Genomic DNA, 14006 nt, shown 5'->3' with positions numbered 1-14006 from the left:
ATGGGTAAACGTAGCTCCGAGAACACCCATAATATTAGCATTTTACGAGGGCGAAAAAGCCGTCAACGTATTCCAACGATCCGTCCCATATGACGTTTTGAAAGCAGTCGGACAAATAGGTGTAGTACCCTTTTATTATGACAAATGTACAAGATTGTATTTATATGAAAGAACGTACAATACGGTTAACAAAACATTTGAAAGAATAACAAAGACAGAAGACATCTCTAAAAGCTAATGCCCAAATCAGAACCCATCAGCACGGTTTCCCAGGTCTAGCACTAGAACCAATGAACGTCTCAACTTATTGGCACTAACTTTTTCACGCTGCTACCGGAATTATTCAAATCAGTATGAAGGTGAATTCCTAAGCAGTCTGGTGCAAAAAAATACATTTCTAATCTTGTGAAATAAAAGATCTGTTCCTAAGATGCATTGGAAACAACAATTACGTGTTTTACTTCATATTTTAGGTGTCATCGAAAAGGTATGCAAATACTGTTTAGCAACAGAAGGGCACCGCGCCGACACTGAGGTTTTACTTAGGGAACCCATGTCGACCTGAAAACGATGCTCATTAGTAAAATGTGATCAAACAACGGATCTGTTCCATTCTCAAGATGTAACATGATGGCGTTTGAATTTAGCACTGTATAAAGTGGCATGATGAACAAACAAACAAAAACACAAAAAAATTGATTAGGAGAGATGTGCATGCCAAATTTAACATTATTTTACAAGACATTTTACAAAACTCACTCAGTGCCATCATACCCGCACTGCTCTGAGCTCAGCTGTTCTAGCCCAGACAGCTCCCGTCTGAGTTCCCTCTAATAAAAGGTTACATATATACAATGTTCTAGCAAGCAGTGAAACATACTGTACCTGGTGGAAAATGCGAACAAGGGGTGAAAAGTCCTCATCGGGGGATGTATGCCACAGAGCCAGCCTTCCTGACCAGCCAATTAACTCTGGGCCCAACTCAGAGCAGCCCAAGTTAGGAGACAAAAAAATAATCTCTGGCTTCAGTTCAAGAGAACCTTCGCCTGAAATCTGGGTTTGGAGCACACATCCCAAGAAAGAGCATCTAACAGTCAGACAGAACAAACATGCCATAATTCACTTCAGACACTTTAGAATTGTACAAAAGTTGTGCAATACCACAACCTACTACAAAAACAAACAAAAAACAAAATTATAAACAGTTGCAATCATAAAGGACTGCTAAATATATATTGTTTGAATGATTTAAAAATGCTTCTATGTTACAGCAAAAACTACAGTTATAGTACACGCAAGGGTAACGTAGATTATGTATTTTTTCTCCCGTCACACGCTCCCCCACTGACGCCCACTATGGGCTCCGCCCACCAGTACTGTAAAAATTCTTCTAATCCATTACTATGCATTTCTTTCTCAAACCACTTGTGTCTGTGCTGAAAAAACCCACCAATCAAACAAGAATCAACGGAAGGTTCTGATTGGAAGATAGCCCATATAGTGATAGACACATGAAACACAACACTTGGGGGATTCCTGCTCGCACAGAAGAATGGAAACAGTAAGGACTGTGGAAGCGGATATCTTTACGATTTGTTAACAAGAAAAATATATTGCTCAGATACTGAAAGAAAAGTAGCGACGGTTTGTACACATAGAAAATAAAGAAACAAACAAAAAATAACCCCTATCAGATTATATAATCATAGGCGAATGAGAACTGAAAAAAAGCGTTTAAATGCAAACTGGGCACCGGGATGGGTCTTGTGAAGGAACAGGAAAAAAAATGCCAGTGAAAAGTCTCCTTATTAAATATTTGTGATAAGGGATAAAAAGACAAGTATGAAATCTACCGGTAATGTATGACAAACACTTCCTATTCAGGGACACGGCCCATCGATACTTCAGAGAAAGTTATAGAAGTAAAGGAAAGAGAGAGAGAGAAGGGATCCGATCTTAGAAGTGTTCACAATAAAATAATTCAGTTCAAATCGAAAGTTTTACAAATATACATGATGACATACAATAACATCACAAATGACACTTTTCAATTTGGCATCTGATGTACTGACAAGCTGCCGTGGCAATAGTGTTTGATTCTGCTAAAATGGAGCCGAACATTAACCTAGGGGCAACAGTTGTTTCAGGCTGTACAAAAAGAATTATTTTAATAGTTTCCTTATTATTATTATTTTTAATTACTCTTTCTACACAAGGCCCAGAAGATTTCAGAATTCCTTTCAGGAAACTCTTGCTTTTCCACGTTCATCTTGTTGGAACTATAGTTCAAACTTGACAACTGTTACCATGAAATATGTATGTGAATGAACTACAATTAGTCAAAAAGTGAAAAATTACAATATCAAGAATAAATAGTATAACAAAACTAAGCTTATGTTCTCATTAGATAGTAGACATGTTTTCAACCAAAAGTAACCAGCAATATCATAAACCAATCAGTGTTGAAGAAATTCACGAGTACATCCCTCTTCAACTTCAAACGGGGGTGTAATTTAGAACACTACTACAAATCCTATTCTTTAAAAAGAATAAAATATATATATTTATATATGTGTATATTTGTTTGAAAGAAAAGCAGGTAACCATGTTCGATCTTAGCTCGAATATAACTCACACTATGACATAATGAGGAGGGTGCGGACAGGAGTCATGGAGAAAAATAATACTTCTGAATTTTCTAAAGAAATAAAGAAAATATACCAAAACTTCTGTACGAGTTAACTCATTTGCTGAGAAGGAACGGCTACATAATTAGTGTAAAAGAGAGGTTGGAGAGGTCGTTTCAACGTTTGGCTGGCATGGTATGTCATTTCACGCACAAGGATAAAAAAATAAAAACATGGGGAGTCTGGTGATGACAGCGCTGTCGATGACGCCGTTGCTGGGCGGGGCCATATTTACATGCTCGGGTCAGGTGCAGGTGCAGGTGCAGGTCAGGTGTAGCCTCCGCCATGCTGACCCTCTTCACTCTCAGGTCCGTGGGGGTGGGGGCGAGGTTGTATGTACATCCACCAAATTGTGTTCAGCCCTTTTTGGCTGGCGACACTGAGAATTCTGACAGCTTGAGTGTTGAGCTTGATTGATACTGTTTAGAATGTGATTGATGAATCAAGACAAACAAACAACCCCCCCCCCCCCCCCCCCCCCCCAATAATAGTTAATGAAGCACAATAATAATGGTGCAGGATGTGGAGAGGAGCAGAGGTGGAGGGCAAAGAGGAACTCCATGAAAGGGGAAAACAAAGCAAAGCAATCTTACAACTGTTCACTGTTGCAGACGTAGTCTACGAGGTCTGTGACCCCCAAAAGGTCATCCTCGTCTTCGTCCTGCGGCGCCATCTCCTGGGGGACCAGGCCGTTGGCAGCCATGGCCAAGGTTGGCGGAGTGCCGCTGTTTTTAAGGCCCATATGACCCATGAGGGCGGGGGCAGCCACGCCCACAGGGGGCCGCGAGATGAAGCCCTCGAGGCCTTTCATTGGGCTCTGTCCGTTAGTAGGTGGGAGCTCCACCAGATTGTAGTCCAAAGAACCGCCCTTCCCCAGGACGTCTTCAGCCTCTTTCTCCGCAGTCTTCTTCTTCTCCTCCTCCACCTCCTCCTCACTGTCGTCGGAATCGATGCGGTTCACACGCTTGCGCACGGGCCGATCCTCTTCCTCCGACTCGTCAGAGTCGTCGTCATCGTCGTCGTCCTCAGACTCGCGTCTGCGCTTGAGGGAGAGGCGGCGACGGCGCTTGCGAGACTCCTCCCCCGACGACTCGGCCAGCCTCTTCTTACCCTTACGCTCCTCCACCTCGGAATCCATTGAATGGAAACTCGCTGCAATACAAACAGACAAACAACAACAAAAAAGAAAATCAGCATTCTCAGCAAAACAGCCGTCGGACCTACCTACTGTGCCGGACAGAACTAGGAGGTTGACTGATTTCAGGTGAGCAGCGTGGAGAGGCAGGCGATGCTTACCTTCGCTCTCAGAGCTGGACAGACGTCTGCGGTTCTTCGGTTTGTTCTTGTTGCCGCTGGTCTGCGAAGCGTCGGAGTCGGAGCTCTCGCAGTAGTTCACCTGCTTCTTCCGGCTCCTGTGAGAACGACGTCTCCGCATGTCCAGGTCGCTGTCGTTGAAGTCACTGGAGCCCTCCGTTGCTAAACGCACGTCCACGCACGCAATCGATTAGCGAAGCAACACTCAACACAGTGACTAGAACGGTCACTGCTTAAAACTTTTTCAAGCACTCGTTTACGTAACACCTTCATGTAGATAGATGTCTACACGTGATATTTGTTGTACGGTCACTAACTGCCCACTGATCAAAATTTTTTCCACTTTAGCATTTAGCTTACTGTTATTTTATTACTTTAATCTGCAAGTTTCTTTTATTTACAAATGTGTCCAGTAAATGTTTTCTCATGCATGCTTACAATGTTCACTTTTTATTTAGTGTATACATTGTAGACATTTTATATAAAGTGACACTTTTTATTTATATAAACACTAGGATTGGCTTAAATCTTAAATCTATCAAGTTGCTATGTAAAGATTAAGATTAATTACGTAAACATTAACCTCATCACTTTCATGCATATTTAAACGAACATATAATGTCAAACACATGAACACAGACGTAGAGTTTCGTATGGTCTTTGCCGACGTTCAAAAGGTGTGAAGTTTTAATCACCTATTTCTTCATCATCCTCCTCCTCCTCCTCGGTCTCCTCCAGTTCTTCGTCATCAGAGTAACCTCTGGGTCTGCGTCGCCTGCGGGGCGGCCTGCTCCGTCGCCGTGGCGACGCCCTCCGCCTGGACGAGAAGGCTCCGACAGCGCCGCGGCCGTCGCTGCCGAAATCGCTGTCGTCCAGAGACTGGGGGTCGGCGTCGCTCTCGGCGTCATTATCGGTCACTGCAAACTCCTCCTCCTCGCTGCTGCGGCCACATTTAGAAACAAGAGGGCGTGGCTGAATTGCACGTTGCTGGTAGAGCGAGTGGTGTGATGCGGTGACACGCGTTCTTCGGATTGTGTTCTTCAGACGCTCCTTTGTGGGAGTGCTACACGTCGGGCCCGTGGTACCTGTCGCTGAGGCGGAACTCGTCCTCGCTCTCCTCTTCCTCCATGGTGCTGTCGCTGTCCAGGTCGTTGAGGCGCCGTCGCCGTTTCCTGCGCTGTCCCGCGCTGGGCCGCTGGACACGCCCATTCTCTTTCCCCTCCTCCTGTAAGATGGAGGACATGTCCTTGCCTCTGTGACCCGTGATGTTGGCCATGTCCTTTCCCCGGCCCGCTCCTTTGAGAGAGAGAGAGAGAGAGAGAGAGAGAGAGACTGTCACACAAACCCTCCTCACTGCAACACCAGCCTTAACCCCGAACTGTCCACCACAGTGGACCACAAACTGAACAGGTACACTGAACTACTGCTATTCACCTCCACCCTCTGCCTCTTTTATATCCTCTTCAATCGCTTCCTCAATTGCTTCGTCAAACTCATCAAACCTAAAGCAAACAATGTAAAATAAACAAGCACTGATACAAATGGCTTCCTGAGACCAGCACAACAGAGGAATAAGTCCAATGGAAAGAACCAAAGAGCCACCTGTAGCTAATGTACTTCTTTGCCCGTGTTGATCTGCGGCCCCAGCTCTTGTTTTTCTTGCCTTCTTTCTTCTCTTTCACCACCTTTTTCACTTTCACTTCTTCCACCTCTTCCTCTTTTTCTTCCTCTGCATCAACCTATAAAATTTTATATTATATAAATAAAATAAGCACACACCCCACACACACACACACACACACACACACACACACACACACACACCTGGGTGTTATATTCAAATGAAGCAAAAGAAAACAGATCAAAAGCAAAGCCACAAATCTATTTTTGAAATTTATGTTTGGCATCTGCACAAAAAATGGCAATAGGTTCTTACAGAAGGTGCAATTATGTTCTCAACACTAATCCCGACATACACCAGGCGCTCTTTCCTGTGGATGTGAAAACAACGGTTACTATTCCAGTTCAGAAAACATCCAATTAACGGTACTGTACAATACAGACATCAAATCCCTATTAAACACGATAAATATGACATCTACATTCTAAACCAGTTTTGGTCTGTGCAAAGTTTTGGTTCCCCTCCTTATGGTGTATTTTCAAGAATGAAACGGAAACCATCACCTTCGTTCTGCGCGTTCCTTCTTCTTAAGTGCTGCATCCAGGTTCTGTAGCTGCTCTTCCAACTTGTCACAAAGCAGTTTCTGTGAGAAGAGCAGAAAGAGCCACCATGACTCACATGACTCATGAGGTCACGCCTCAGTTCCTAAACGCTGCCCGGGCGTTCTACTTACATGCTGGCAAGGTGGGCAAAACCATTCGCCATCGGGGATGATCATGAGAGGAGGCCGCAGACATGCTGTGTGATAGCCACTGTCGCACGAGTCGCAGAGCAGGATCTAAGGGGTTTAAATGACAGGTACACGTTAGCGACGCAGCTGCTTACTAAACTGTAGCGGTCTACAGTGTAATTTCCAAAGCCCACATGAAACACACTAGCTCTGGATGGTTGGGTAGGCCACAGTGTTTGCAGGGGTCGTCGTTTGGGAGGTCGTCTTCTGAAGAAGAGGTAGAAGAGTCCGAGCTGTTCCTCTCTCTGTTGCGGTTCCTCCTCCTCTTCCTCGTCTTCTCCACTTTGTAGTCTTCGTCACTGTCGTCTTCCTCAGTCTCGTCTTCCTCGCTTGAACTCATGTCATCGTCGTCTTCTTCTGACCCTTTCTTTTTACGCCGGGAGCGGGTGCTGGACCATCGCGTCCGACGTCGACGTCTCCCCTGTTTTAGTTTGGATTCAAAATTAGAGGCTGTAAGATGATCTAAAGAACCCCATCATCTTCTAGACACCGATGCCTGCTTTAACAAATTCGAGTATACATAACCTGTACAACAGACCGAGTTGAACGTACCTTGGGTTTGGACTGACTTTCTGGGTCTGTCTTCCTCTCCTTTGGTCTTTTCTGTACAGGATTTTCCTCTTCTTCTTTTTCTTCATTTTCATCCTTGTCCTTCTCTGCCAAGGATGTGGCTTGCTTCCTTTCCAGCTTCCGGTCCTGAATCTCTGCCAGTTTGGCTGTGGGCCTGCAGATCCTTGGTGACCTCCTCAGACACCGCCCTTCACTGGCCTCTGACTCCGAGTCCCCCTTCCCCTCCTCTCGTTGCAGCTCCATCTTCCGCCTGTGAGCCGGAACCTTGATCTTGAGACGAATTCCTTCCTTCACGACCTCAGACGGCGCAATGCCATCTGCGCAGTCCTCCTTGGTCAAATCTGCCTCGTTCTGTTCCCCGTCTAAGTTCCGATCTGGCTGGTTCTCTTCCAGAGCTTCACCGGTATTACGGGTCTCCGTCTCCGACACGCTTTTCTGCTCAACATCTCCTGTGCGCTCCTCTCGTGGGATGCTGTCCAATTTCAATTCTTCTAAAGAAACTCTGCTCTCCTCGGGATGTTGGTCCTCAACCGTAGACTGCACAGGCTCATCTTGCTTGCTCGAGGCCTCAGTCTGAGATCCAGCATCTAAATCATTCGAAGTAATGTTAGATGAACCATCTACTACCTTCTGTCCTGAGCCATCAACACTAGTTGACATTCTTTCTTCAGCTTTGCAGCACTCTGAAGTGTTCTTGACTGCTTCATCTTTATTTGTTTCTTCTTCATGATGAGGCTCCATTTGGGATTCTTTAGGGGGGAGAGGCATATCTGTCTCTTTAAGGACATCTTGTTTCTCTCCTCCTTTAGATGCTTCTTGGTTTGCCAGTTCTTCCAAAGATGATGCTGTAGTTACTTTGGAGATTTTATATCCTTCCGCTATGTCCGATATCTGATCATTAACTGACTTCAAAGGCTCTTGTATTGTGAGGTCACTGTTTGTGGAGAGACTGTTTGGTTTTTCAAAGTCATCAGGAGCTTCATTTACTTTTGGGGATAGAGAAGGTTTATCTTTAGAAATGTCTGCATTTTCAGAGGATGCTTTTTCATCTTCCATTAAAGCAGTGGATTCTTTGCTTTGCTCAGTGCCAGAGAGATTATCCTCTGTAGGCGGCTGGTGTTTTTCAGTCTGTTTAGGGGACCCCAAAAAGAGTTCAGGCTCTTTGAAGTCTTCCTGTGAAGCACAGTCCTGTACTGCAGAATAAGACATTTCATCAACAGTACCGCGATCTGTTTTGGATTCTTCTGAAGCAGAGGGCATTTCTCTTTCTTGAAGGGAAACCCCTTTCTCAATTTCATTACCAACAACAGATTTCTTAACCTCTTCTTGTGTGGAGGACTTCTGTTTTGTACAGGTTTGGGACCCCAAAGATGCAGCTTTCTCAGTCGCCGTTAGAGCAGGTGTTGTCACTGCTTCATTATAAGCACCTGTTTTCTTTTCTGACATTAGAACATCTGTTTTATTTGTCTGGTCTGACAGATCTTTTGTTTCTTTGACTTTATTTTCCACCACATCTCCCATATCTTTTGGGAGGGGTAGACTTTCATCTAAAGTACTCTTTTCTTTTTCAGGTTCAGATTGTTCTGTGGTCTCCATTGCACCAGGTCCCACAGGCTCTTCCTTGGTGGGACATTCTGCATGTTCTGTGGTCTCCACAGTACCAGGCTCCTCTGCTTTTTCCTCGGTGGGATGTTTTGAATCATCTGTGGTCTCCATGGCACTTGGTTCTTCAGAGGTTCCCTTGGTGGGAGGTTCTGAATCTTCTGAGGAACCAGGTGCTATAGAAACCACAGAGGTTCCCTTAGTGGGAGGCTCTGAATGTCCTGTGGTCTTCGTGGCACCTGGATCTTCAGAGGTTCCCTTGGTGAGAGGTTCTGAATCTTCTGTGGTCTTCAGGCCACCAGGTTCCTCAGGTTTTTGCAAGGTGAGAGGTTCTGAATGTTCTGCCGCAGTATCTATATGAGACGAGTCATCGGCCTTTTCCACATCAGTTGGCATTACTTCATTCTCAGATGACTTTTCAGTTGACAGAGTTTGTTGCTTTGGTGACATTTCTTGATCCTCTTTCATGAAAGAGTCTTTGTTTTCCCCATGGGAATCAGACTCCTTAGATTTATCCAATTCCATGGGCTCTTCAACACCAGTCTGGGTCTTATCGGTCTCCATATCTTCCTCTTTCTGTTGCTTCTCCTGATCTTTTTCTTTTGGTTTTGTTGGATCAGAAAGGTCATTTTTGACATCTGTCATACAAGTGTCTCCCTGTTGATTTCCAGAAAGAGCTTGCATTGTTTCATCTTGCTTCAGCTGCGAGTTATTTTGCCTTTCACTCTCCACTGCTGCAGGTGAAACATCTCCATTGAGTTTATCACGGTTCCACCTATTCTCCTCACTGGCTGCCCGCACTTCTTTCACTTCTTTCACTATGTTACGCACAATAATGCAGCTGCCACTAGGGGCGCTGTCAAAATCCTCACTCAGTTTCATCTCTCTTTTTTTCAAGGGGATTTTAGCCTGCTGGTCATTTTTCATAGCTCTCTGTACTTCATCAGCAAACTTCTTCTTTGTCTCATCTGCTTGTACTGGAGGTAGTTGGCCACAGTGTTTTTCTGAGTGTGAATCCGATGAGATTTTGAACGCTTCTTCCATGGACTCCTCTTTGACCACCTGGGTAATGGCGGCATCACGTTCACATGGCTTTTCATGCTGAACTTTGACCCCATCATTAGTGTCCTTGATGTCCCTCGGTGCTTCCTTTCCCTCTGTGGGTTCTTGTTTCAGATTACTGTGTTGTGAAAGATTTTCCTCTTTTTCAGTTTTGGGGGAGAGAGTACATGCATCTTTTGGATTCTCTTCATCCGCATCATTTTCTTTCTTGGCCTCTCCTAAAAGCCACAAATACAATATAATCACTTTAAAGACCAGATTAAACATTACACTTGTCCTGACAAATAAAGCATGTTTGGCTCCATCATATTCAGGCAGATCAAACTGCAGCTGTGGTGTTTGATTTGTACGTTTCTGAAGAAGGAAACAAACTATGCTTGCTCCACCTAGTCTTGTGATTTCGACAGCCTCACTATACAATACCGTTGTCTTCTTTCCTCTTGTTTTCTTCATTTTCTGGGTTTGGGCTGTTACTAGATGAGCCTTCCTCCTGATCCTTCTTGACAAACAGGGCAGGATCAATCTGAGTCTTCAGCAATCCGAGGATCTGAGCCAAATCATCCCTATTTCTGCATAAAATGACATGATTCTAGCAGAACATTCATGTTACAGTCTAAGACCTGTACAGGTAAAGACAATTTTAAATCCAGAGTCGCCAGTTATATGCAATGTATTTCATTGGGACTGGCACACATACAGGGCCATGGTTTCATGCACATCGCTTTTGCAACAATAGCCTACATTAAATATACGAGTAGTTTGGGTATTAATTACTGTGAATGAATTCAATCAAGATCATTCACACCAATGAGCAAACTGCTCAGCAGAAGGTCACACTTACTTAACGATGCATTTCCAGGATGACTCATCAAGATCATCCTGTTCCTCCACATAGACCCTCACATTGTGATCCTGGTCCAGCTGGAACCAATACATCAGGCCATCTTTGTCTCTGCCGATGGGCTGAAGGCGCATTTTATCAGGGTCTTCTTCATTGATGACAGTCTTGAACTTGACATTGTCATCAAACTGGCATTCGCACAAGTACTGAAGAAACAAAAAGACAACTCACAATTAAATTCTAAATACACTTTAAATACTTTCCTGGAAAAAAATACAAAAGTAAATACTTTAAGGGAAATGTGGCTCTCAATCATATGTAAATATAAATAAAGTTGTATAAATATTATATAAATAAAGCAATAACATTTTAACTGCTGTCTTACTGTGACACTTCATTACGCATTAAAGTTTGCATTATAGCATTATGTACTTGCAAGTATCATATCTAAATATTATTTTCTTATAACAAGCAACAGAACTTCTCTCAAACAGAGACACCACACTAGACTTAGAAGTGTGACATTACTGATGAATGTTTCTTTAATGAAAACAATGACAGTTACTGCTTGAGAGGTGAATGAAGCTCACCTTCAGAATCCCTGTCTTGCACTCCAGTGTCATCTCTCCGTAGCCCTTTTTCTCCAGCTCCCAAGCCCAGGTGGTATTAAACTCCTGACATACCTGTATTAACACAATTAAGTAATTATTAGTAAAACTATAGCATTTGATATTAGCACATCTATTTGTGCTTGTGAATAGGCTATTGTAGGACCTCCTAACAGACTAGTGTAAATCAAAATGTCCAAAAATTATAATTAAATAAATAAATAAATCAATGCAACCAATATTTATTTAGTAGCAATTAAAAGTATTAAGTGTCCGTTCAGGACAAACAGATTTTTAAAATATATAATCTTTAAAAGAGAACTACTGGCTTACCTTTACAAGATACTTCTCCCATCTGTCTGCAGAAACAGACTTCCCTATTTTCCTCAGTAACTTCACATGGAGGTCTACCAGCAGCTTGGGAACTGTACAGATCATAATGCCTCGTGAAAAATGGCTACTGCTTTAATAATCTTACAAACCTTCAATAATATCATTTTAAATGTGACTAAAACAACCGGATTCAAGTTTACGTTACAACGTGTACAATAAGGCAGTACAATAAAGTTACTTAGCTCGCCAACACTTATATATTTTTTGTGACGCAATTCTAACATCTCAGTCATCATCCAAATGTAGAAGGTGGGATAGTAATTTTGACAACCATGTCATTTAGCCGATCTGCCCGTATTATTAAAAAAATAACAACATAGCAGTTGCAATGACCGTTACTTTGACAGGGCACAACCTAGCGCACCACACTAAGCGCTCCTCAAGCAGGAAGTTTACACGTTCTGCGCATGCTCTGTGTTGTTAGCGAACCACTTCACTGCCAAATTATTATTCAACTGAAAATAAACTGAGCACATTTCAGTTTTAGCGACATGTGCAGTTTTGTTTGCAACGCGAAGTCATTTTCAAAACTCCAATGCATATAATTATGTATACGTTAGGCTTGCGGACATCACTGTCAGCCTTACAAACAGCTTTTTCTGAGCGATCTGGTGAAAAGCAATTTAGTGCACGCCAGATAAAGCCAGGCACAGGAATAAATCCTCCATCGCACAAAGCACAATTGATGTGCAAAAAGACGACGTTTGGGTCTACAGAAAGTTAGAAACCACCGAAAACTACGAGAGCATAAAGTTTTAATCGTTATGAGCACATCGCACGAACAGTAAATGTGCATTTGTTCGAGTTACGACGTCCTAAACCACACAATAACACAACAGCAACCACGAACGGCTGCACTCAAGCAATGGAGGTGTAAACCTTCCCTTCCACATCGCAGCTTACAACGCAAAAGTCTAACCTGTGGACGTTTCCTGAAGATATCTTTCCAGTTGTGGGAACGTAAACTCTGGTAGATCCAGGAGAGCTCCATATCGCTCTAAAAAAGAACAGATCACGGCGAAGCCTGGGCACAACCCGGGGGTAGAACCCGCTGCTGCCGCCGAGGCAGCCATTTTTACGATGGATGGGTTGGAGACTGTAAGCTGGAGGACCAATGACTCCCCACAATCCAAAGCGTCAATGAAGCTAGTGGCCCAGAGGTCTTTGCGGCAGAACTCAAAACGACTAATGTAAACAAACGAGTACGAATGAGGAATGAGGCAGGTTGGTGGAAATACGTGGATCAGTTCTGCACCGTACTTCTCACGACCTCGGAGCCTTTGTACATTTTAATAATATCACGTGTTCATATCTTTACTCGTTATAATCACTGAAAATGGTCGAGGTCAATTTATCACCTCAGACGGCATGTTCACGATTTCCTTTCAGGCCTGCAAACTCTTTGGGTTTATAATATGACATGTCGAAACGACCTCTTTCTGTGACTTTACAGTAAAAGGCTTGTTTATGGATTTGTTGCATTGTTAGGTTAGAAATTAAACACGAATGTGCTTGCATCAAATGGTGAGTCACAAAATACAGGAATAAGTTGACGAGTAATAATAGATGCAAATTACTCGGGTTATTACCCCCTTACCAAGTTAACCTGGTGACCTATAAAATAACGTAATTTTTATTTCAGCCATTAATGGAGAATATATTGAACACATTACTAATGAGTAGACGATATTTTTATTAGAAGTGTCCTAATGTAAGTTCTGATATTGGAGTTTCACACTGGGCAGACCTGTGTGTTATATAGGACTCTAATGCTGAACATTTAACACCATTGCCCCCTTTTGCTTTTTCACCTCAGTTGTACAGTACTGAGTGTAGTTGTGCATTTTTTATTTACATTAATCCTTTCGTTCGTTCATTCATTCATATGTTCGTTCATTCAATTAATCAATCAGATGTGTATGTAACAGAAACAATAGAAAACAGTAGAGAAAATTCAAAGCATCGAATGTCCAGCAGGGGGCAGTGTCAATAAGGCCAATGTCTGCCGTCTGCATCCACACAACACTGCATCCGATACTACAGCAAGCTGCATTTTCTACTTATACAGAAAATTTATTATTTTAATTCAAGAATTCGAGGAATTTTTTGAAATGTTTGCAATGTAGGTCACACATATTTTGTATAATTTTGATGCCCCTTTATGAGTTCTACCTATATTAGCCTTTTATTAGAAATAACAGCAGAAACCAGGAGTCAGTACAAAAACAAGAACCGAGACTTTGAGAACCACACTGTCAGCGCTTGTGCTGTCAGCGCTAACACGGGTTCACTGCAGCTGCCTGATTCGAAAATTGGTGTTTATTCTGTTCGGTTTTCCACATAGCTACTGCAGCCTTCATTCCTCAGTGGAGTGTCCACATGCGGCTCAGGAATTGTAGAAAGCCAAGGTTCACCATGATGTTTGCTTGGTGGTTGGTTGGTTGATTTGTCAATTTTGTTTTTGCCTAATGTCTGTTTTGGGGTGTTGAATAAATATGTTTATTATTATGCAACAGCA

At 43.0% G+C, this 14006-nt stretch overlaps 1 protein-coding gene across 2 annotated transcripts; it reads right to left on the bottom strand.

The window, feature by feature from the left end:
• Nucleotides 1-116: 116 nt before the first annotated feature.
• rsf1b.1 (remodeling and spacing factor 1b, tandem duplicate 1) lies at nt 117-12643 on the bottom strand. 2 transcript variants are annotated; one of them, XM_076986470.1, is made up of 16 exons: nt 12408-12643; nt 11429-11520; nt 11078-11170; nt 10488-10693; nt 10070-10215; nt 6965-9864; nt 6558-6833; nt 6356-6460; nt 6186-6265; nt 5938-5992; nt 5604-5740; nt 5436-5503; nt 5087-5297; nt 4697-4938; nt 3984-4163; nt 117-3839 (listed from the first exon to the last, which is right to left on the bottom strand). In XM_076986470.1, exons 1-16 carry the CDS (start codon nt 12559-12561, stop codon nt 3277-3279), a joined length of 5508 nt encoding a protein of 1835 aa, XP_076842585.1. In that variant the 5' UTR covers nt 12562-12643; the 3' UTR covers nt 117-3276. The 2 variants fall into 2 exon arrangements, with proteins under 2 accessions (XP_076842585.1, XP_076842584.1); XM_076986469.1 differs by having other exon boundaries at nt 4697-4941; nt 12408-12642.
• Nucleotides 12644-14006: the final 1363 nt, after the last annotated feature.

The sequence above is a fragment of the Brachyhypopomus gauderio genome, unplaced genomic scaffold (assembly GCF_052324685.1).
Source record: "Brachyhypopomus gauderio isolate BG-103 unplaced genomic scaffold, BGAUD_0.2 sc47, whole genome shotgun sequence".
Lineage (NCBI taxonomy): Eukaryota > Metazoa > Chordata > Actinopteri > Gymnotiformes > Hypopomidae > Brachyhypopomus > Brachyhypopomus gauderio.
The sequence above is the reverse complement of the archived record's forward strand: the minus strand, read 5'-3'. Positions and strand labels throughout refer to the sequence as shown.

What these genes read in the sequence shown, in the direction of transcription:
- rsf1b.1 (XM_076986469.1), bottom strand. Translation starts at nt 12,561, where the DNA reads ATGGCTGCCTCGGCGGCAGCAGCGGGTTCTACCCCCGGGTTGTGCCCA. An exon ending in GGGAGAAGTATCTTGTAAAG is followed by an intron (nt 11,171 to 11,428) that starts GTAAGCCAGTAG and finishes GTGTTAATACAG; the next exon opens with GTATGTCAGGAGTTTAATAC. An exon ending in TCCTGGAAATGCATCGTTAA is followed by an intron (nt 10,216 to 10,487) that starts GTAAGTGTGACC and finishes CATTTTATGCAG; the next exon opens with AAATAGGGATGATTTGGCTC.